The sequence below is a fragment of the Topomyia yanbarensis genome, chromosome 3 (genome assembly GCF_030247195.1).
Source record: "Topomyia yanbarensis strain Yona2022 chromosome 3, ASM3024719v1, whole genome shotgun sequence".
Classification (NCBI taxonomy): Eukaryota; Metazoa; Arthropoda; class Insecta; order Diptera; family Culicidae; genus Topomyia; species Topomyia yanbarensis.
This window is the reverse complement of record NC_080672.1, coordinates 71,825,719-71,850,718: the sequence shown is the minus strand read 5'-3', so window position 1 is coordinate 71,850,718 and position 25,000 is coordinate 71,825,719. Positions and strand designations below refer to the sequence as shown.

Sequence of the window (25,000 nt, the reverse complement as noted above, 5' to 3'; positions counted from 1 at the left end):
TAGAATTTTTGACAGTAATCCTAGGATCAAGGTAGTTCAATGGAAGGCGTGGTCGTAATAATTCTATTTTGTAAAAGAGGTTGGGTGTTGTGTAAAGACGTAAACAGTGTCAAGAAATGTGATCTGTTCAAAAGCCGAACCCGACCCGAATCCAAAAATCTCTACTGGTAAACTGGTAACGGCCTGATACTATTAATTGGCAAATTGGTAATTTATTTTTTGCGAATCACCGTCATCGAATGGGCCGTTGCTAACTACTCTATAATATGCTCGTTCAGCGATCTAATAGTATGGACCGATCATGGCGCAGATAACTTGAGTCACAAAAAACATTAATTTTGGAGTTCATAATAGTGGTACATTTTACATAATACAAAATTGCTGCGAAAATTCCCGATTAGGTAGCACATAAATCTAATTATCAGTATAGCGAATTCAAAAACCGAGAAACTATTCCAGCAAATTTTTTTTAAATGGTGCTCTTGTGTTAAAACGTCAGTTGTATGCTACTTCAACAAGTTACTCATACCGGATATTCGCAGTCAGAATGCCGTATGAAGCAGATCTTCAATATCGTAGTGGTTATTTTTAACTTTTTTGGAATATTCTGTATTTACGAAAATTAGGATTTTGAAACTAAACACCTGTTTCGGAGATCGGTCCTGAAGCTTCTCTAAAAAAGATGTTCAGTTGGCTTAAGATTTCTCAATTTCAAACGATTTCCAATAATTGGAAATTTGTGAAACTTTCATACACCATGCCTGTTTTGATCAGGTCAGATAACTTGTTCCGGCTTTACACGAAAAGAGTAATTTCAGCCATTTTTATAATTTGCCTCGCACAAGTCGTATATTGTGAATCCTTGAATTTATTAGGTAGCACATTGGCTAATTTCGAACACCGTTCTCGGAAATAGAGTAGAGGACATTCATCAAATATCACAGATTTTCACATTAAGTGTACATGGCCAATATGTTTAGGGATATCTAGCACATATCGAGAAAATATTTGGATCTACACATTTTGATGAATATTTCTGTCTGTTGTTCTTCCAACAACATAAACTCCTTGATCTTTAGAGTCACATTTTCAGTGACTCATGTGAATCTGCGTACTTTCTGACTGATTTCGGTGATTCCAGAATCAAGAAAAATGGACCAAAAATTTCCAAGGTCCCATTGATTTCGGAATACGATTCGACTGGAGAACCCAAACTCATAGCGTGTTGTTGGTCTTTTCTTCAGTACAAAATGTATTAAGTGCAGAACTACGCAACACAATCCGAAGTAATTCGAAAAACTATGAATATGATTTGACTGAACTAATTTTCAGGAATGCACTAACTTCACAATAAAACAGGTCAACGTTCCTCTTCAAAGCTATCTATTCCCGCAAGGCTCATTATCACATATCAAACGAAGCGTAATTAATTAGAAGCACTTTAAATGGGCGTATAATTAGTGATAGCGGAACAGCCCACTTCGGAGTTCGCAAACCGTTGGATCAATGGCTCAAATCTGAACAATTTCCAAAGTTTACTTGAAACGATCGTAAATGCCAATCGCGTGACCCACTTCTGTTCCCCGGTCGGTAGACAATAGATGAGACTATTTAAAGTAAGTAATTCTCGAGTATTCGAAAGCACTATCGATTTCAAGTGCGCTTAGTTTTAATTGACAAACGACATGAAAGACAAGTACCTGTTCCGGCAAAGATAGCCTGCTTATGAGTATTAATCTAAACAACGTGTAGGTGTGATATTGCATTTAAAATTTCAACTTTCGGATACCTTGAATCGAGCAGCGACTCGACGGATTATTAAGTGTCATAAGTGTGATATAAGCTGAAAGTGTCAAGTGTCAAATAATTCATGCGATTTTATAAGGCGAAATTGTTTTTTGTCATCGGAAAAATTAAAGTAAAATAGAAAACGCGAAATATGAGCGTAAAATTGTGAATTATGGAAGCAAACTTTGAAGCAGATTGAGATAAATTGTGAAGCGGAAATTAATTCCGAAGTCGTACCAATTACTGCTTCAGTCGGTTTCGATTCTCTCCTAAATTTGTCAAACTAGCCGCAATCTAAGTACCAATTGTGTAATCTACCTCTAAGTTGAAACAGTAAGTGTGAACGAAATTGGTGTGATGTGAGGAGGACAACAAACTCTTTAAAAAATATCGCATCAAATCGAAGTTCAGTATCCTTTCTCACGGTGTTGCTTTCTGTCATTTGCTAATGAATATTTCAAGCCGAATTGTAACATTAGGTTCCAGTACTTACCGGTAGGTCATGCGAATGAGGTAAATGATCTTTTCTCTGAAAAAAAGGACAAATTGTATTATTTACTTTATGTATTTTTCCGGTTAGCATTTTGACTGAGAAATAGGAATAGGGAATGGGAGTCCGTTGCGAAGGTAAGTAATATTTCGTCTGACCAGTCGACTTCCGTGCCGAGTAATTTCCTATGCGGTGATTAATAATGAATAGCCCCATATACCTTGCACCCGAAGCAAATGAAATATTTAGAATCCGTAAGATTTTTCCGACTGGGGCGATTCTAGCTGGTGGAACTTTTTTTTACAAAAAACTTGAAGATGCCTCAATTATCTTGTATGGTTAATTCGAAGAAAGGGTCGGTTTTGATTTCTTACAAACACGAATCCGAGTGTCCTGAAAATCCAACCCAACACATACCTGAGAATTTTACACTGCAAAAACCCGAATTCAACAAGCAAGGAATTTTTATACCTCTGCAGTGTCTCTATTATCTCCAGATTTTGGATTTGGTAGCTTGTAAAACATGTTGCTCTTGAGGAATTCCACGAAGATCCGTCCGAAAATCTTTAAAATCGTGACCGACCATCTTAGATTCCAATGAAACTTTACACGTTTCACCGTCACGCAAGACTAAATATTTTCCACAGGTAATAAGATTATTTTGACTCAAGAGCAACTTTTCAAAAGGGTGTAAACGTTTCTACGTGTATGAATTTCAATTTTTTTTGTTCGATTACTGTATTTTATACAGCAAAACTATCTGAGAACAAGTTACAGGGAATGAATACTTCTGTCTGAAAAAAATATACATTGAAAAAAATGTTGTGTCATTTTTAAAAAAAAACGAAAATTTATGATAAAAATTTAAATTGCGAAAAAACCCATTTTTTTAAATTTTTTATATTTTGTTACCAAAAACCTAAAGAGAAAAGAAATATTTTGAATGTGATTGCATGATGGAGAAAAAATCGGTAGAAAAGTTTTCCTAACAATAACTTCGTACATGTTTTTAAATTTCATACTAATAGACATACAAAATTGTAATTCTATTACAGAATATAATTCTAAGCACCATTTAAAATCAAAATGCATTTAACAAAAATCTTTCAAAATGCTATAGTTTTCGAGATATTTGAAATGTTGCTCCTTCAAAAACAATTAATTCGTGTAATTATGCCCTTCTTAAAAGTTATTCGCGTTACCCCAGCAAAAAATGTCAAAAATTTAATGTTTATCGTTTTAAAGACGTAAAAGCAACCTTTTTAGTGTATTTGGATCATGGAGAAGTTTTCAATAAAAAAGTTTTCCTAACAGCAACTTTTGACATTTTTTTATAATTCTTACTATTTGCAGTCAAAAATACAATTTTCTTTTTGAATGATTCTAAACGCCATTTTAAATCGAAATGCTCTTAACAAAAATTTTCCAAAATGTAGTAGTTCTCGAGATATTTTAACTTTTGTTTTAACAACACAATTATTTTGTTTTATTACGACCTTTTCATAAGTTAGTCGCGTTTCTCCATCAACATTAATAGGTTTTTCAAAAGGCCCGTAAACTTTCCTGCAACTTTCTCTTTGACATCAAGGCGATATTGTGAAACACTTTAAAGTTACATGATTACACGAATTAACTGTTTTTGAAGTAGCAAAATTTCAAATATCTCGAAAACTATCGCATTTTGGAAGATTTTTGTTAAATGCATTTTGATTTTAAATGGTGCTTAGAATTATATTCTGTAATAGAATTACAATTTTGTATGTCTATTAGTATGAAATTTAAAAACATGTACGAAGTTATTGTTAGAAAAACTTTTTTACCGATTTTTTCTCCATCATGCAATCACAATCAAAATGTTTCTTTTCTCTTTAGGTTTTTGGTAACAAAATATAATTTTTTTTAAAAAATGGGTTTTTTCACAATTTAAATTTTTATCATAAATTTTTGTTTTTTGAAAAATGAAGCAACATTTTTTTCAGTGTATATTTTTTCGGACAGAAGTATTCATTCCCTGTAACTTGTTCTCAGATAGTTTTGCTGTATAAAATACAGTAATCGAACAAAAAAAAATTGAAATTCATACACGTAGAAACGTTTACGCCCTTTTGAAAAATTACTCTTGTATCAAAATATTCCAATTGCCAGAGAATATCATGGAGATTCATACAGCGAACACACCTGCAAAGTTTCGTTCGAATCGACGATGGTCATATTTTGCGGTCGGCCGGTTTCTCATGGAATCCCTCTCTTGCGTCCAGCAGCAGAAGGGTAAGAAATCAACCGTGAATGGATTATATCGCCAGAATATATTAAATTCAGAAATACGGTGGCTGAACCAATGGCTTCGATTCGGGAAGTAACAAATGCTACCTCAACATCGATCGCGCCCAGTATCACGAAACCAACTGCCATTACCACCAGCGAAGTAACAATAACAGCGCCTAGTGCTTCCAAACCAACAACCGGCATCGCCAATAAAGAGTAAAGCAAATACTGATGAAGGCGGATCTACAACAGGGACTCCCAAAAACAAGATACCAATAGGAACACCTGATCGTGGACAGCAAGAAAGCAGTACCGATGACGACATGGACGTGAACGATAACGCGAGAGAGGAGAGAGAGAGAGAGAGAGAGAGAGAGAGAGAGAGAGAGAGAGAGAGAGAGAGAGAGAGAGCAGACCGACTAACCTTGAGCTGCGGTGCACCTAATGCCTCACCGCCGAGGAAGACGATCTCAACACGCAATTTGCTGACAGAATTAACAAGACCTAACAGATAGATATTTTAGTGTTAATTTTTAATTTTACTAACTCAAAGAACCGTGTCGAATAAACGAATAAATAACGAACGCTATTCATATTCACCAAGTTCAGTGCGCTAAGCAGAGCGTATCGTATGGATGCGTGTATATGTATCATCGTGGGAACGAGTACCTATCTATACATTGAATTTTTGTTCATTGTTGAGAAACCACCCTCGTGCGTGTCGAAGTTTCCCCCTGTTGAGAGGGATCAAGTTGTTCAATGGTATCGTGAACCATAAGAAGAAATTCCAAGAAGTATCTTACAGGCAAAACCCATTCTTCCACACATAGAACTTTTTTTTATTTCGATTACAGAGGTTTTAACCTTAAGGTCATTCCCCTCTTCGGGTTAAAAAATTTCTTATGAAAAATGTCTACCCCCATGTGCGGGGTCGGGACTCGAACCCAGGTACGCTGCGTACAACGCAATCGATTTACCAACTACGTTACGTCCACCCCTACATAGAACTTTTCTTCATTCCTGAATATTCTATTCACGGCACCAAATCAAGCTATAAATACTAATTATGTCAGTGTCGGCCTATCAGTATTCATAATTGTCACTCATATCATGAAGACATGAGAATTTCTTCTTTTTGTTACTAATGTTGCGTCAATAGGAGCAGATCAGAAAAAATTGTAATTCATGCCCAACCCACCACAGAACTAGACAAAAAAGGCTGCCATTTTGCGTGACTAAATTAGTAAATTTCTCGCTAGCTGCCTTGAAACCCATCCTCTCCGAGAGATGATACTGCAGACAATCTACTTAAAAGTGACACACGATACCTAATCGAAAATTCTAATCAAGCAGTTGACCCTACGAGAACTGCAGATGTTGTTTATCTTGCCCGACGTAGGATTACAGAATTCAAAGTAGCCAACAAATCCCCACAATCCTTCAAACTGTTTACCAGAGATTAAGGGAAGGGAATTCGAAACCCGCAAAGTTGATGTCATTTTTATTTTACATGAAACATTATTTCGCGTGACACCGAAAAAACTAACAGAATACGTGCTTGTGTTGAAGGTTACGGAGCATAAAAGGGGAAAAACAAAACGCGTCCTAGTCAGCAGTCAGTCAGTCAGTCAGTAGTCATCCGCTTACCGATTATAGGTGGAAAAAGTTAAACACAAACAGCCGTAAAAAAAGAGAACGAGAGAGAGGATAAGCGATAAAACGAGCATGGAGACGCCTGGTTGTCTGGCTTCCGTGGCCATCGCCAGCTAGCTACTGACGAAGAAATCAAATGGAGCCCTGATAAGATGGAATGGGGGAGCAAGGAGTTAGTTTCTTGCTCTACCTACATACCCACACATACAACATATAACTGAGCGGAAACCGGAGTGGCGTCTCGTTAATTCTGATTTATGTGTTGTTTGTGACGCCCGATCACGATACATGCTGGTAGCAGGATAGTAGGATGGGGTACCGTACCAGTACCGTAGTGATAGTGATGGGATTTGACGGATAATGTGGCGAAATTTGGTACTCACCCTATGCCTATCTAGTGGATCACCGTAAATGTCTCTCCCTCTCCTATATACAAGTTCGTCGTACCGCGTTCTATCTTCAGGAAAAATTAATTCTCTTATTTCTGTCACTAAAGTATGCTGTGGAAAGATGAAAAGGATAGATTATAGTTACTAGGTGTGGAAAAGGGCAAACACGCAAGTGGACATTTATTAGTGATTTCTGTGGAAACATTTCTGCCATGCGAAGTAAGGGGATATGATTATTCGTTTTTGTTTACAAAGGCTTGACGTTATAATCGTTAAATTCTCATAAAGCTTCAATACAGGGTCCCCGTTTCAATGCTTTTACTGGAATAGTTTCTGTTTTTTAAATACGAATGTGGTTCTTAATGAAAAAACTAGAATTTCTCGCTATGTGATAGGGAATGTGCTCAGCAATTTTATATCTAAATCCGCATTATGTGCGCCTACAATATCTAACAAAAAAAAATCATAAAACCATTCATTATCTGCGCCATGATTGGTCGGTAATATTCGCAAGCATATTATTGCATTGATAACATCGTCCCATTGGATCACTGTGACAAAACTGCTGGTAAGAAAAACTCTTCATTTTGTGATCACGAAATTCGGACGTCGAATCGGAAGCAGCATTTTGCAACAATTCGCGCCAAGCAGACCGCTCGTAGATCCACCGAAGGGAGGCTTTCCACAGGCAGTTGACAGTCGACAACCATTTCCAAAAATAGCACCAGTCCTCGTCCCGACCATCAAATCATTGTACTGAGAGTTAAAAAAGAAATTGAAATTGAAATTCGTTTTACATTATGATAGAGATGGATAAGACATGTCAGAGATAAAACCGCAATAAAGTGGAATGTCTCTAGCAATTCAATTGGAAAGAAATCCCCTCTTAAAATTTGCCAACAAATCACTTTAACAATAGGAGCTTAGTGCAGATGACTTAGAAAATATATATTGCTTTTCTTGAAAAAAAACTTTCTTTAATCCAACTAGGGGTGGCACAGAGCAACAGGGAGTATCAGTGATTTGTATAGAGTAAATTTTGGGCGTCAGTACACTATGGAGCTTTAGGTGACTACGCAAACTATAGAAAGTCCTATTCGTTACCACAACACATCTTTAAATCATAATCATATGTCACTATCATTTCAAGATATATGAATTTGTCGAAAACCTCTTACCGTACCCCATAGATTTCCACCTCGAAATCAATACCGTTCGGATTGCCTTACTCTCTACTAGATATCATATATTTAATGTAATCAGAGTTTATAGTCAGTCCGATTCTCGCAACTTCCATTTTAAAATATACTAATACCTCTTCTACTGGTGTACGGTCAACGCGAAATATGTCGATGTCGCCCGCAAAACAAAGAAGCATATACAATCTCATGATGATGGCTCCGTTCCTTTTCACATCAGTACTCCATATTGAACCCTCGAGCACCATGGTGCACAATTGATTAGAGTGTGCATCGCCTTGCTTCAATCCATTTATCGTCACAAACGAGTCACATTTTTCTCCGGCTATTTTGACGCTTGTGCCATTCAGCTTCATACGAGTCAGCTCAATCGGATTTTTCGGTAACCCATAATCAAGCATTATCTGCCACAGTTCGTTTCGTTTCACTGAATCGGACGCAGCCTTGAAAGACACAAACAGATCGTCAGTCCGCAAGTTGTATTCTTGTAATTTATCCAGAAACTGGATAAGTCAACGAGCGAAGTCTGCTAAACAGAATCCGAGAGAGTACCTTGTAGGCGGCATTAAGGATAATTATTGTACTCTAGTTTGTGGCTCTTCTTGAAGATAGGGCAAATGAGATTATTCAATCCAAGATTTTCTTCCACCGAGATCATCCCGATCAACAGAGAATTGATTCGTACAGCCAATCGACCCCCGAATTGCTCAAGTTCTGTCGAGTTTCCATCCTTCCTTGCCATTTCTCAGCACTAGAATAGCCTTTCGAACTTCGTCCAGCGTCGGTGGATCCACAGCTTGTCCATGATTCCCCATTCTGATTGTTCGTTCTCTACTCATTTGTTCATTCAATAGCAACTCAAAGTGCTACTTCCACCTATCTCGTGCGTAATCACGGGTGTCGGAGCGCTTTTCCTACAAATGTTGAATACCGCTTTGTATAACTACCACGCGTCATTCCTCGCAGCTTCCCTCTGTCTCCGCCTTCAGTGGACAGGTGTTATCGGTGTCTGGAGCCAGGCCACAAGTTATACGACTGCAAGGGCCCAGACAGAAGCAGGTTGTGTCGTCGCTGTGGTGAGGAGGGACACAAGGTGCAGAAATGCGATGGGGCACCAAAATGCCTTACCTGCGCCAGTAAGAAGCAAGGCCGTAACCATATTATGGGCGGACCTGAGTGTCCCTTCGGGGAGGCGGGTAAGAAAAAGCCATGAACGTAACACAGTTGAATCTTAACCACTGCGTATCTGCTCAGCAGCTGCTGTGGCAGTCGGTCTCGGAGTCGAGGACAGATGTCGCCCTCCTATCAGACCCGTACAACATCCCTGCCGGCAACGGCAATTGGGTGTCGGACGGGCCTGGGATGGTGGCAATCTGTACAACGGGACGGTTCCCAGTTACAGAGGTAATACACTCCTCCGCCGAGGGTGTTGCGATTGCCAAGATCAATGGTGTGTTCTATTGTAGCTGCTACGCTCCACCAAGGTGGCCCATAGAACAGTTCAACCAGATGATCGACAGGCTCTCATCAGACCTAGTGGGCCGGAAACCGGTAGTAATAGCGGGAGACTTTAACGCTTAGGCAGTAGAGTGGGGCAGCCGCTGTACAAATAGCAGGGGCCAAGCGCTAATGGAGCAACTTTCGAAACTCGATACTGTGCTAGCTAATGATGTCTCCCCTAGCACATTCCGTAAAAACGGGGTGGAAGCATGGATTGATGTAACATTTGCCAGTCCGAGTCTGGTTCCAGGCTTGGAATGGAGGGTAGACCCATAGCGATCATTTGGCAATCCGCTTTAGGATCAACTATGGTGTGCAGCATCCGAGGGCGGGAGATCCCTGTCAGGTACGCGGGTGGAAGTCCAATCACTTCGACAGCGAAGATTTCACCGCGGCCCTGGGACTGGAGGCCAACACCGACAGTCTAAGCGGGGATGCGCTGGTAGCTGTTCTATCACGCGCGTTCCGCGCCACTATGCTGAGAAAAACTCTGCCAAGAAACGGCAGATGCCCGGTATATTGGTGGAGTGCCGAGATTGCAGCTCTACTATCAGCCTGCCTCAGAGCTAGACGTAGGATGCAAAGAGCCCGCACCAAGGATGCAAGAGAGAACCGCCGTGAAGTGTTTCGAGTTGCGAAATTGGCCCTTAACAAGGCCATTAAAAGCAGCAAGAGAGCGTGTTTCGACAACCTGTGTGAGAGTGCCAACGCGAATCCGTGGGGTGACGCCTACAGAATCGTGACGGCCAAGACCAAAGAGGGGCTCTTCACCCCCAGAACGGTCTCCGGACCGGTTGGCGACGATTATCGAAGTACTCTTCCCGTCTCGAGCCACAAGCCCCTGGCCACCTGCACTACGAGACAGTGCGGGCACGGCCGAAATGGTGGCCCGGTGACGAATAAAGAACTACTCGCAGTGGCAAATTCCCTAGCAATGAACAAAGCTCCAGGGCTGAATGGAATTCCAAACAGCGCTCTTAAGGCAGCAGTCATAGCGAACCCGAACATGTTCAGGCTAGCTATGCAGAAATGCCTTGACGAGTGCCGTTTCCCCGATAGATGGAAAAGGCAGAAATTGGTCCTGTTGCCGAGGCCCGGGAAGCCGCCAGGCGACCCATCGGCGTACAGACCAATCTGTCTGATCGACACGACTAGCAAATTGCTTGAAAGGATTATCTTCAACAGGCTAACCCCGTACGCAGAAGGTACGGACGGTCTGTCAAGCAACCAGTTTGGCTTTCGGAAGGGTAAGTCCACAGTGGACGCTCTCAACTCAGTGATAAAGACTGCCGAGATAGCGATCCAACGAAAAAGGCAAGGCGTTCGATACTGTGCGTTAGTGACACTTGACGTGAAAAACGCATTCAACAGGGCAAGCTGGGATGCCATCGCGTTCTCGTTCACCGGCTTAGCCTACCGGTGGGTCTGTACCGGATCCTGGAAAGCTACTTCCAGAACCGCGTACTGCTATACGAGACCGATGCCGGTCAGAAAAGGGTTCCGATTACCGCCGGAGTCCCGCAGAGCTCGATCCTAGGCCCGGTGCTATGGAACCTCATGTATGACGGGGTTCTGAGACTGAAGTTCCCTTCTGGGGCTTTGCCGACGACGTAACCTTGGAGATCTACGGGGAGTCAATCCCTGAGGTAGAACTAACTGCAGAACACGCGATCAACACGGTGGAGGAATGGATGAGCGCGAGAGGCCTGGAGCTCGCTCAGCATAAGACGGAGGTAGTTATCGTCAACAACCGCAAGTCGGCACAACATGCAGTTATCCATGTGGAAGAAGTCGCGATCACCTCACAGCAGAGTCTGAAGTCTCTCGGAGTCATTATAGACGACAAGCTGACCTTCGGCAGCCACGTCGACTATACATGCAAGAGAGAGTCGACTGCTGTTGCGGCACTGTCGAGAATGATGTCCAACAGCTCAAAGGTGTGCGCCAGTAGACGTAGGTTACTGACAGGCGTTGCCGTATCTATTCTCAGGTACGGCGGCCCGTCATGGTCAAGAGCACTGAGGGTAACCAGTTACCTACAGAAACTGGAGAGCACCTACCGCGTGATGTGCCTCAGAGTGATATCTGCCTACCGCACGGTATCACACAATGCATCCTGCGTGATAGCGAGCATGATGCCAGTCGGGCTGGTCATTCGGGAAGATAAGGAGTGCTTCGAGCTACGTGGAAATAGAGGAGCCCGTGGGCGCATCAGGGTGACCTCGGTCGCCAGATGGCAGCGTGAGTGGAATAACTCCACGAAAGGTAGGTGGACCCACCGGCTGTTACCTAACATATCGAGCTGGGTGGGAAGACCCCATGGGGAAGTTCACTTCCACCTGACACAATTCCTGTCAGGCCATGGCTGTTTCCGACAGTACCTTCACAGTTTCGCCCAGCCTGCCCGGACTGCCCAGGTGTAGACGAAACTGCCGAACACATACTGTTCGTATGTTCGCGGTTCGACGTCGAAAGAAGAGCAATGCTTGACGTCTGTGGCTGGGACACAACCCCTGATACCCTTATTCAGAGGATGTGTCAATCGGTGGAGAAGGCTGCTACCATCCAGATTGCCAGTAGGCTACAGGTAATCTGGCGAACCGAGCAACAGACGACGGGCACGGCTAACTAGTGATTGGTTAGCTGGAGCGAAAAGGCCAAGCGCAAAATAAGAGAGTGAATGGTCTGTTCATGCCGAGGCAGGTTGGCGCAGCGAATGGCAACCGCGTAAGGGGTAAACCCAGCCACCCCGAAGCAAGACAGAAGAGTGAGTGTATAGGCGTATAAGTGGACTGCCTCATGCCAAGACGGGAGGGTCGTAGCGTAGTATGTTGGAACTAAGCTATCGATGCCTCATGGCGTGGCAGAGGAATGAAAGGGTGAGCATCCAAGTCAGTCTCACACTGCATGTTAAGGGTGAGCATAAAAGTCAGCCTCACAGGTTGGTAGAGGCAAGCACAAAAGTCAGCCTAGCAAGGAATGAAAAAGGTGAGCACAAAAGTCAGCCTCGCATGGTATGTCAGAAGTGGGGCCTAAGAAAAATGTCCCACATGGGTTGCCAGAGGGAGTGACAAAGGTACAATAGAGTGGCACGATTGAGAGTGAATCAGGTGATAGGGTGAGCACCCAAGTCAGCCTCACATGGTATGGGTAGGGCGAGCACAAAAGTAAGCCTAGCAAGGAACGAGTAAGGTGAGCACACAAGTCAGCCTCGCATGGAACGTAAAAGGTGAGCACAAAATTAGCCTCATGTGGGAGTGTTTGAGAGTGAATCAAAGTGCGATTGAGAGAGCACCCAAGTAAGCCTCATACAGGATGTATGAACGCGTGAGTGAGAGTGAATGAGTACATTTAGTACAGCCATCCCCCCAGAAGTAATACCGAGAGGTAGTTCCTGGGGGGAATGATGGCGGAGCCCAATGGAGTTTAGTCGGTATTAATGGCTGGTCACCATTCGAGTCCGACACGCCCCCAGTGCACCCCGTGCGGTAGATTGGACCCTACCAATAGCACGTGTACTGGGCTAGGACATAAAAGTCTTCTCCATTGTAAAAAAAAAAAAAAAAACTAGATGTTCAGGCAACTATCCGGATTAGGAAATCGTATGGAGGCACTTAAACGGTGGCGATTCGACTACCGGTCGTCATTGCCAACAAGCTGACGGAGACTGGCAAGATAGAAGTCGGATGGTCGATATGTTCGTTGAGAGTCTCTCCACGGGTTACCAAGCAGATGAAGCGATGCTTCAGGTGCTTGGACCCCGGACAATAGGCGAGGAACTGAAACTGAAGGTCTTCACTGATCAACCAAGGGACATGATCTGCAAACCGGAGGACGAAAATGACCTCATGACGGGAGGTTCCTAATGCCCAGAGCACAAAAAGGCGAAGGCAGACCAATAATGATGGAGATATCCCAGCTTAATCTTAATCATTGCGTTCCTCCCGATAACTGTAACTGGGATGGCGGCAATTCAAGTGATGGGGTGTTTCCCTGTTCAAGAGGCACACGAAGGTTTCGTAATCGCCAGAACGGCGTATTCGTAGGTTGCAGCTATGCTCCTCCACGGTGGACACCTGATCAGCCGGTTGTTATAGGAGGAGATTTTAAGGCTTGGGCCATGGAGTGGGATTACAGGCTGATCAATGCGAGAGGTTACAACTTGTTGTAATCCCTGGCGAAGCTAGATGTGTGATTGTGCAAAGACGGTCCGGAATCCATCATGGACATAATATTCTGCAGTCCTTCGCAAACGGATAACATGACGACTTCATTTAGTGAGTTAGTGAGCAGTCGACACATAGCGACCCCAAAACGATTCACTACGCTATTGATCGGCGGAATTATACTGTAACGCGGAGAGTTAGGACTGACGAGCGGAAGTGGAAAGTATAGGACTTCGACAAGGACCTTTTTATGGAAGCGCTTCGTGCTGACAGCGTAGTTCCCATTCCGAGTGTTGATGAGCTGTCGGAAACAGTAGCGAGGGCATGTGATGTAACAATGCCGGGGAAAATGGAGCCGATGAACTACCGGCATCCAGCTTACTGGGGCCGTCTGCCTAAAAGCCAGAAGACGCGTTCAGAGAGCAAGATCTGAGGCAGTCAGAGAAGAATGTAAGGTAACATTCCGGGCAGCCAGGGCCGCTTTTAAACGCGAGATAGTGCTAAGCAGGTCCATCTGCTACAAGGGCCTGTGCAGAGAAGTAGACGTCAACCCCTGGGGCTATTCTAACCGTGTCGTTATGGCTAGGATCAAGGGTCCAATGATGCCAGTCGAAATGTGCGCCGACAAACTGAAAATTATTGTAGAGGGTCTTTTCCCGCAGCACAATCCAACCGCATGTCCGTCTACACCGTTCGTTGATGAAGATGATATTGTGGCAAAATGGCTGAAAGCGAAAAAAGCTCCCGGACCGGATGGTGTCCCTACCCGATCAGAAACACATAACAAAAAGATTCCAAAACTATATCTCGCTTTGTAACTTGTTATAATTTTCTGTTATTTTAACTACTAACGAGACCAAATTTATAACACAGTATGTTACGACAATTGCATTCTGTTATAATCTTGTTACTTCATTCTGATCGGGAAACGTGGCACTGAAGACTGCGATACTGGCGTTTCCGGACATCTTCTGAATAGTCCTACAGAAATGCCTGGACAAAGGCCACTTCCCGGATAGATGGAAGATCCAGAAGCTGGTGTTGCTGCCAAAACCAGGGAAACCACCAGGAGATCCAGCATTTTTTGTTGGAGACGGACCACTGCGACCAATATTTAGATCTATTGTGGTAATCCAGCATAGTATCGGCCTATATGTCTACTGGATACTCTTGGTAAGCTCCTGGAAAGGGTCATCCTCAACAGACTGACGACCTACGCTGAAAGTGAGAACAAAGTATCGCAGAGGCAGTTCGGATTCCGGAAAGGGATATCGGCGATGGACGCCATCCGCACAATCATCGCAAGCGCGGAGAAAGCATTGAAGCAAAAAAGAAGGGGTAGTCGCTACTGCGCCGTGGTAACGATAGACGTGAAGAACGCTTTCAACAGTGCTAGTTGGGGGGCTATCGCCGTAGTGCTGCACAGAATGCGGACTACCTGTCCGAGGTTCTGAAAAGTTACTTTCAGAACCGAGTACTTGTCTATGAAACGAACATGGGACAGCGGGCGATTAGGGTCACAGCGAGAGTACCTCAGGGCTCCATACTCGGCCCAACGCTCTGGAATATTATGTACAAAGGAGTGTTACCACTGGAACTGCCCAGAAGAGTTGAAATCGTTGGTTTTGCAGAAGACGTCCTGACGATAACCGGCGAGACCCTCGAGAAAGTGGAGTTGACGGCAGAATCAATAGTCATTGGAAACCTGGATGGCTGACGTCAAGTTGCAGCAGCGTGGTAGTGCTGGTTAGCAACCGTAAAAAAACCAGCGAGTTGTGATCAGCGTCGAGGGACAATCCATTCCATCGATGCACGTGTTAAAGCACCTGGGTGTGATGGTCGACGATCGGTTAAATTACAACATCCATGTCGACTATGCATGTGAGCGCAGGCTGATAGGACAATTAATGCATTGGAAAGGATCATACAGAATAACGGAGGAGCAGGAGGTATCACGAGACGTCTCCTGGCGGGTGTCTCATCCTCAATACAGAGGTTTATTTGACGCAGTTTTTGTTCGGCACGGATGCTTCCGGAAGTACCTGCATCGGTTTGGCACGGTCACCCCTTTGCCCGTAGTGTGAGAACGTGCAAGAGATACTGGAACATGTGGTCTTCGAATTCCCTTGAGACGAGCGTACACCCGGAATCGCTGGACAGAACTCAGCACCTACTGGCTGAGCCGTTGAGCAGTTCACTGCCGGGGACGAGTTGATCGGGACGAAGCGGGAAGTTCACGGAAACGAGCATCAGTATAAGGAGAAATCTACTGCCGGGGAATTCACAGTAGGGTAGATTCGCCGTCGAGGATTATCCGACTAAATCGTGACAAAAATAGGGGCTTATTAGATCACGGAACAAACTCAAGTACCGAGAGAAATTCCGCTGCCGGGGAACTCTCAGTCGGAGTAGAATAATTTACCGCCGGATTATAACCCAGCTCCCCCCAGAGGTAAAAGTTCATATTTATGGTGACTTCAATCAACGAAGCATTGACTTCTTTCCAGACACTGAAAATGAAAGCATTCTACTTCCAGTCGTTGGGGATAACGAAACTCTGCAGGCCATATTTGACAAAACTGCAAGTTTAGGACTTAACCAAATTAATCATGTTAGAAATCAGCAAAACTGTTATTTAGATTTATTATTCACAAACATTCTTGAAGACTTCTGTGTCACCGAATCATTAACTCCACTATGGAAAAATGAAGCGTTTCATACAGCAATAGAGTTTTCTGTATTTGTACATGATAACAAAAGACCCGATGACTGCGAGTACGAAGAGGCCTTTCAATTTCAATTGGCAAATTTTGACAACATAAAACAAAGACTAAGCAGTATAGATTGGCAAACGTTGTTTAGAAATGAAACAAGTATCGAAAATTCAGTAGACGTCTTTTACCCAAAATTGTTTGATATAATAGTTGAACAAGTACCACTGAAAAAAATTAGGCGACAAGGCAACACAAAATATCCAGTTTGGTATAACGAGCAAATTAAAAATTTAAAAAATCGTAAACAAAAGGCCCACAAAAAGTATAAAAAAATCAGAAATGAAAGAAACTTATTTAACTATTTGGACATTTGCGATCAACTAAACCTATCCATTAAAATAGCATTTGAAGAGTATAACTCAAAAACCGAACTTCAAATAAAATCTTGCCCAAAAAATTTCTTTAATCATGTTAAAAATAATTTAAAATCGGAAAACTTCCCTTCAAAAATGAAACTTGAAGAAAATGTCGGTGTCAACGCGGAACAAATCTGCAATCTTTTCGCAACCTTCTTTCAAGACATCTATACCACATTTTCTGAAGAAGATCGTGATCGCGAATATTTCGGTTTCTTCCCAGAATTCACCACAGACATTGGCGTCAATCATGTCAGTGTGCAAGATATTATGGAGGCTCTAAACAAACTAGATGCCTCCAAAGGTTCTGGACCTGACGGGATCCCACCCGTATTTATGAAGAACTCACAGCTCCTCTGTTTTGGCTTTTTAACATGTCGCTTGAATCTGGCATTTTCCCCAATTTATGGAAAAGCTCGTACCTGGTACCCATTTTTAAAAGTGGCAAAAAATCTGACATATGTAACTACCGTGGAATTGCCATTATGTCATGTATGCCTAAACTCTTTGAAGCAATCGTTAACGAAAAACTATTCAATCAAATCAAAAACAGAATTACTAACATGCAGCATGGGTTCTTCAAAGGACGTTCAACTAATACAAATTTACTAGAATTCGTTAACTACTCATTGATTGCAATGGAGAATGGAAACTACACTGAAGCTCTTTACACGGAATTTAGCAAGGCATTTGATCGTATCGACATACCCTTGCTATTATTCAAACTGAAAAAATTAGGAATTGAATCAGGTCTTCTCAAATGGCTCGAATCATATTTAACTAACCGTCAACAAATAGTTAGATTTAAAGGGAAGAAATCGAATCCCATTCAAGTCACATCAGGAGTTCCTCAAGGCTCCCATCTAGGCCCTCTTTTGTTCATTTTATTCGTAAACGACATATCATACATTCTCAAACACATAAAAGTTCTTATCTATGCCGACGACATGAAGCTCTTTTTAGAAATTAGGAACGAACAAGACATAAAGATATTACAGGAAGAAATACATATGTTTTACCTCTGGTGTAACAAAAGCCTTCTGCAACTAAACGTAAAAAAATGTAATGCAATAACTTTTAGTAGGAAACGAAATACACCTGACATTTCAATCACTCTAGGAAATCAAGTGGTACAAAAGTGCGAAAGAGTTAAAGATTTGGGAGTCATTCTAGATTCAAAATTAACATTCATTGACCATTACAACACAATCATCAATAGAGCAAATAACATGCTTGGATTTATAAAGCGTTTTAGTTACAATTTTAATGATCCATATACAATTAAAACATTATACATCTCGTATGTAAGGTCAATACTGGAATATTGTAGCATAGTTTGGTCACCTTTCTCAATCACACATGAAGAAAGAATAGAATCAGTACAAAGGCAATTTTTATTGTTTGCACTTCGCAAAATAGGTTGGACACGATTTCCTCTCCCATCTTATAAAGCTCGCTGTATGCTCATTAACATCCAAACACTAAAAGAGCGCCGAGAATATGCAATGGTTTCATTTCTAAACGATATAATTTCGTGTCGTATTGATTCAGTCGAACTTCTATCTAAACTTAATTTTTATATACCTTCCCGGCAGTTACGAATCCGAAATACATTTATAACAAACAATTATCGTACAAATTATGCCAAGTTTGGACCATTAAATCAGATGATGGCAACTTACAACAAGCACTGCGAAGCTATTGACTTAACAATGACAAAAAGCAAATTAAAAAACCTGTTTTAATCCACCTAGCGGTGCAATTGTGCCTTTCTCATTTCTCTAAACTATGGCACGGAGGCTTTTTATGTTCAACATAATTGTGGAAATGTCCTACGGTGTCGACGGTGAAACACTTGAAACAAAAAAATATCATACTCCATTAGCCTAATCAGCATTAGATCAATGTTATCTGCTTGCTAACTCATTTTGTCATGCGGGGATGGGTATGTGAGGAGGGCGAAAGTCCCATGAACGAACGACTCCCCAGCATAAATTGGTATGCTTGGTAATATAGTGGTGGTTTAAAGATGATGGGGTTGAAAGGGAGGGGTATGAGGTGGTGGTCTGAGGGGTGATTTAAGGAGATTTTTAAAGGAGGGGAGTGAACAGTAGAGGGGGGTGTAACCCCTCTCCGTAAACCATCAACTACGCCCCTGTTAAAATCCAGAAACCTTATGCGAGTCGAAAAAAAAATTAGGGATTAGGTTGACGTTTTTCAGAGTGATTGCATAACCTTTCTATATGAGAATGGCAAAAATGTGCAAAATCCAAAAAAGTGAATCTTCGTCAAATTTTTTTCGTGTTTGCATCAAATCTCGACGTTTTATGCACCTTGAATACATTTAGCATCAAAAATAAAAATTCTATTTTTAATTTTTCCTATAGTTTTTATGAGAAATTTCTGTGTGGCCGCACTCTGAAACCCGTAATTCCGGAACCAGAATTCCGATCGATCCAAAATTCAATAGCAGCCGATGGGAAGGTTACACCTTTCATTTGAGACTAAGTTTGGGCAAATCGGTCCAGCCATCTCTGAGAAAAATGAGTGACATTATTTGACACATACGCACATACTACACACACACATACACACACACACATACACACATATACATACACACATACACACACACATACAGACTTTTTCCGATCTCGACGAACTGAGTCGAATGGGATATGACACTCGGCCCTCCGGGCCGGGATTAGGTTGACGTTTTTCAGAGTGATTGCATAAACTTTCTATATGAGAAAGGCAAAAATATTTCAATATTATTCGCTTATAAAGAACATCCTAAAGTAGTGCTATGTAAACCAGATAGTGTTTAGTTTAGTTATTAGTATTTTATGTTTTAAGTGTATACTATATTTTATCGTTGTAACAAAACGGTCTACTCTTGTTTGACGACAATAAATAAAATAAAATATATCCGAGTAGATAAAGCTGGGAGCTGAATGGCTCAAGGAAGCGGTTATCGGTGTTGGGAGAAATTTCTTTATCGAGGAACTATCGGTTGGAGTCGGGTGAATTCACCGTCGCGGACTATCCGAGTAGATCATGGTAAGATCAATGACTCACGTAATTAGCATCTAAACGGCTCACTGGGATGAGAGCTAAATGGTGACGTAATAGCTGGAGACTAGAAGTATAAGAACATCCGAGAATTAAATCAAAGCCGTCGAGCACAATGTGCTTTATCTCAACGCCATTACATTTTAGAGAGTTTGCACTTTTAGCATATTTTCTCGTCTTATAATTATCTATAATTTTATCATTGATATCATGACTCTATCTCGAAAGTTTATAGAAATAAATCACTTCTGGATGGATTATTCACAAATCAGTAAACTTCAAAAGAAGGGGGCTTCCATTCTGAAAAAATTATTTCTAACACAAATCACCAAATCAATAGAATCAACTCCTAGATCACAATTATTTAAAAGCACGTTTTAGTACCATTGCAACCACTGTGTGGTCTCCACTTTCCTGTCGACCGAATCCATCGTTTGTTGAGAAAAGGTCACTATGCTGAGTTTGTCGGTGCCGGAGCACTCGTCTACCTGGCAGTAATGATGGAATATCTACAGCAGAAATATTGGAGCTGGAAGAAAACGCTGCTCGTAATAACAAGAAGACCAAAAGAAGGCCTGCGCAACCTAAATCGTAACTGTTTTGGCCGAAACTACATAAAACCTACCTTTTCTGGGCGACTTTTTCTTCGCATAAATAATTAATTTAATTTATTCTTATTTATGTACATTTTGAGAATTCACCTTTTGTTAAATTTTAAATAAATGAACATGTAATTACTTATATAAATAAATAAACAAATAGTTGAATCAGCTAATCGTTTGAATTTGAACTACTTATCCAAATAGTTTATTAATTCATTATTTCATTATTTAATAAAAAATTATTTGCCACAAAAATGCCAAAACATGTCAAAATTGTTTCCACAGAAGTGCATTAAAATCAACTGACAGTATCTTACCTTTTCGGGTGTATCTAACATTTCTAATAAAACAGATACGAAGGCCTCTATGGTCATTCCTCTAGCACCATATTCCGCTATATAATACGATAGGTTAGCAAAATGATGACGAGGTAATAGGGATCTGGCTTTTTCTTCCACCATCGCTGACACCGGACATTTCCGGCGGGTTCTGCGGGGCGATAAGGAGAAGAAGACAATGGTAGAATAAATCCTTCCGGCGCTGGTGGTGAAAAGTGACCTCGGCATAGAAAATTTCGAAAAAAACTCACCTCGCTCCGGTCGGACTGTAGGCATCCCACGGTTCTGGCTCAACGGTGGTACACGAGTGTGGCACTTTTCCGACGTCCCGCACCAGCAGCGACATCCGCTTGTGGAACTTGAATTGACTAACAGCCTCGTCATGGGTCACATCCATGAATGATTGATTATTCACCTCTAGGATCTGATCACCGACCTGCAACGGGGATAGGACGTTAGCGATTGGAGGGGATAGGGGAGAATAAAGTTGTAATGAAATATCTGCTGCTGCTGAAAAGTGTTGAAGGGGGGTGGCAATGCAACGGAAAGGCACTTACCATCAGTCCGGCCCGGTCCGCAACGCTATCCTTGTCGACGCCGGTGATAAAAATTCCCAAACCATACTCCACACCACCCCGTATCATCAGTCCGAGGGATTGGCCGGGTTCTATCACTAGGTCAACTCGCCGAACTCTGCCAAGGTGGAGAAGGTACAGAGTATAAAGAGGGTTAGTTATTCCTATACGGCGCTAATGGTTCGAATGCAGGTGAGATAAGGTCGTAAATTTACATTTACAATGCAATTCTGTACCACCATCGCGCCCGGTGTTGGAACGTAGTAGGGGGGGGGGCTGTGGGTTTCCGCTTTGGGGAAAGTTTTTATTTCGGTGAACTCGAAGGAGGTTACTTTATTGCTTGGTCTTTTTTTCGTGTTACTGCAGATGCGGTGTGGTGTGCTCTGAATGGCAAATTACTAGGCACCTGCAGTGTGTGAAAAATTGCACCAGTGGAAACAGACTGGAAGAGTGGAATACAGCGCACTTGGTTGATTATAAACTAATGTTTTAGCAGGCAAATTATGCAGATTCATGTTTTAATTCTATTTGGGCAGCTGCTCAGTTTTGGTTCTACTCAAAAAACGAGATTTTTTGTGAACAATATTGTTACGTGATTGTTTCGGATGGTCAGATCCATTACTATCAAAACCAAAGCCCTGGTAATACAGAAACACAATCAGCATACTCACCGATCCCTTCGTTCCGGCCGACGGCCACCGTAATCGTACGGTGGCGAAGCAGGTCGCCCCTGGCGGTCCATCCAAGAGCACGTTTGCCGGTTCGGTGGTGGTGGGTAAACTCCGACCGGGCCTCCTCCGACCGAACCGACGGTGGATCCGGGGCCGACACCGACAAGCGAGGGACCCCCCAGCGGATCGGCGACGGCAGCTGCCAGTCGGCTGGTGCTGCCAACCACGCTCGGAGGGGGACCGAACCCGTGCAGCGGGGCGGTAGAGTTGATCATCGAAGTCGCCGCCGACGGAGGTGCCCGGACCGTCATGCTGATTTGGCGCGACGATTTCAGGATCTGCACACATCTCTACATTTTAGGTGAGAAGAAAAAGAAAAAGCAAACGTGGCAATAGAAGAGGGGAAGTTCTCTAAACAGGATAGCGCCTCGAGACAGAGACAGTCCTAGGGAGTACTTGGAAAAGTTATGCTATTACAGAATAGTAGTAAATATTCAAGCTGAATATGAAGCGTAAGCATGCAAAGAGTTCGAAGGCAAAGGAATGCTAAAACGTCTTTCTACTGTGAGTGCCACTGAGATTGGAAGTTCTATAAATAAGCAATTAAAAATAAATTCTAGGATAATGAATTTCTCAATTAATTGTAATTGACCCCATCGTTCGCTTATCTGCGGGACTAGTTCAAACGCAACAACTAATTATCCTTGGAAACAAACAACAGGGAATGCAGCAAAGTTTCCACACTACAGCAGCATTACGCCTGAAGGCAGAATGGAACGATGTTCTTCTCAAAGAAGTTTTTCAATTCAACTATAATAGAGCACACAAACAAACGATCGAAGTGGTTGCCGAAAAGGAATCAAAAGTCAAACGGAAAGCTGCTATCTTCTGCAGTAGAGGCTGACCCGGTTCTGGCAAGTTTATTTTACTTAACCCCCTTCGCTAGCCCCTCACTCGTCAACCCGTTTATCTTAGCGAATGAAAGGGCAAACCACGTTTTTCATGGTCAAGAAATATTTCCTATTAAAGCTTAACTGGCTGGGGAAGTAACTTGCTCGATCGAAAGGGGACGAAGCGCAAATTAAACCGGAGGGATTGGATGCACACAAGGGCAAAGCGAGGAGTTTTTCCACATGAGAAAGCTTTTTGGGTGCAGCAGCAATAGTAATTACACGGCTTCCGAGCTGGTAATTTTACCCTCCGTTACGTACATATAGATTATCCGGTCGAATGAAACCGGCAATATTACACTTCCCACCCTTTAAGCATTGGTCAGAAAGGGGGTGAGCTGAATAGGAGGAATGTGTGAATGAGCCGCGGTGGAATAGCTCCGACTGATAATCGTTTGTAGGATGGAGCACGAACACAAAAAAATTAAATCAAAAGTGTCAAAAAGTTCAATGACCAATCGCAGTAGATTAATCTTTCATGGCTCACCACCATTTATGCAATCCAAATTAGTGACTAATCGGTTGGATGTACTTATGATTCATAATCTAATAGCTAATTCACACTCGTATATCAATTATCATACTTGCACGGTGTCGCTGGTAGAACAATATTTAGACAAAAAAACAGTATCGCTGAGGTACTCACTAATCGAATGCTTAGAGATTCCTCTTTCATTTGAGACTAAATTTGAAATGTTCTATCGGGGTGCCTAGAGCATTTCACAAACGGTCCCTTGGCATGGCAACACAGGCGAAATGGCAACACAGACGAATTTTTTTTATCCAATTTTGCGTCAAACTGTTTTTTTTCTCGTACGTATATAACCTCTAATATCAAATACAATGAATGACGGGCTCAAAAGAAATTCCATGTTCGTCATTTATTAAACTTTGTTGATACTTCTTGATTGACCTGAAAATGACTAAAAGACCGTAAGGAGAGAAAAAGGTAAACAAAATCCATGTTTTCAACTTTTTGCCTATAACCACAATTTTCCATCGCAGTCCAATTCAAATTCGATGATATTGTTTGAAGATTTGAGATAAAAATGGACTAATGCTTATTTTTAATTGTGAAGTAATGAAAAACAAATGACTTGTAACGTGACAGATCAAAAATTCGAAATTTTGTGGACCAAACCAACAGCTTTCATACAATGTGTAATAGACTGGTTCAATTTTTGACTTTTAGCTCCACCAGGCTCTACTGATTCCTTTTATGGTCCTTAGTAATTGTGCAAATTTTGGTACCAATTGGTTGTGTCTACGGACCCTCCAAAAATTTCAACATAAACTTTGTAAAATAAACTATGGAAGTTTGTATGGAAAATCGGTCATCATTGAAAATAAATTCATAAAAAATCACCTTATCAATCAATTAATCAGAACATTTTATATTTTAAAAGGTAATCTTCTACTGAATACATTCGTGTAACATTAAAAGTTTATGAAAATTCGCTGAGAAAGGTTATTAACTAAAGAAGCAGCATGACTTCAAAACAAGTGGATTTCATTATTAATCATAGCAACCCTGTTTTCTGGTGTAAAGCAATTGTATCAAAATTGATTCATTTACGTCAAAGATGGTGACCCTGACCATCTTCGATTCTAATGAAACTTTTTTCGTTTCATTTATATGGGAGACTAAATATTTTGCACAGTTGAACAAACAATTTTTATTCAAGCGTAATATCTAAAAAGGGCGTATGAGATCTTGAATGCACAACTTTCAAAAAACATTGTTCGAAAATTGCCATTTGTGCAGCAAAACTATATTATAGCGAGTTCTAGGGAATTAATTCCTCTGTATGAATAACTTTTGGTGAAATTTTTCTACAAAAGCTAAATAAATCTTGGAAAAGTACAATTGCAAAAGAAAGTTTTTATTTTGTTAACACAAGCCTAAAAATAGAAGAAACTGTAATTGCATTATTAACAGGTTATTAGTAAGAAAACGTTTTTAACAACATTTAACATATTTTCTTAGTCTTTGCCGGTCATAAATTTAATTTTCTTATACAATATTAATACTAAATGTTATTTCGAAGCAAAATGCTCTTAAAAAAAATTTTCTGAAAATTTTTGTTCATCTATCAACAAAAATATCTAGTTGCGAAACTACACCCTTTTAATGAGTTACTTAGAAATACCAAGCGCAAAAAACATAACACGTTATTGTGAATTACAAATAAAATAGTTTAAAATATAATTG

At 41.6% G+C, this 25,000-nt stretch overlaps 1 protein-coding gene across 1 annotated transcript in view; it reads right to left on the bottom strand.

Annotated features, from left to right (window-relative positions):
* Nucleotides 1-22,208, bottom strand: part of LOC131687649 (whirlin-like) — a 622,772-nt gene extending 600,564 nt beyond the window's left edge. Inside the window, exons 1-6 of the mRNA XM_058971745.1 lie at nt 21,839-22,208; nt 21,150-21,285; nt 20,844-21,028; nt 20,572-20,743; nt 6,580-6,696; nt 2,282-2,317 (exon numbers count right to left, since the gene is read on the bottom strand). Coding sequence (XP_058827728.1) covers nt 2,282-2,317; nt 6,580-6,696; nt 20,572-20,743; nt 20,844-21,028; nt 21,150-21,285; nt 21,839-22,149 — 957 coding nt within the window. The 5' untranslated portion in view covers nt 22,150-22,208. The remainder of the gene's footprint in view (nt 1-2,281; nt 2,318-6,579; nt 6,697-20,571; nt 20,744-20,843; nt 21,029-21,149; nt 21,286-21,838) is intronic.
* Nucleotides 22,209-25,000: the final 2,792 nt, after the last annotated feature.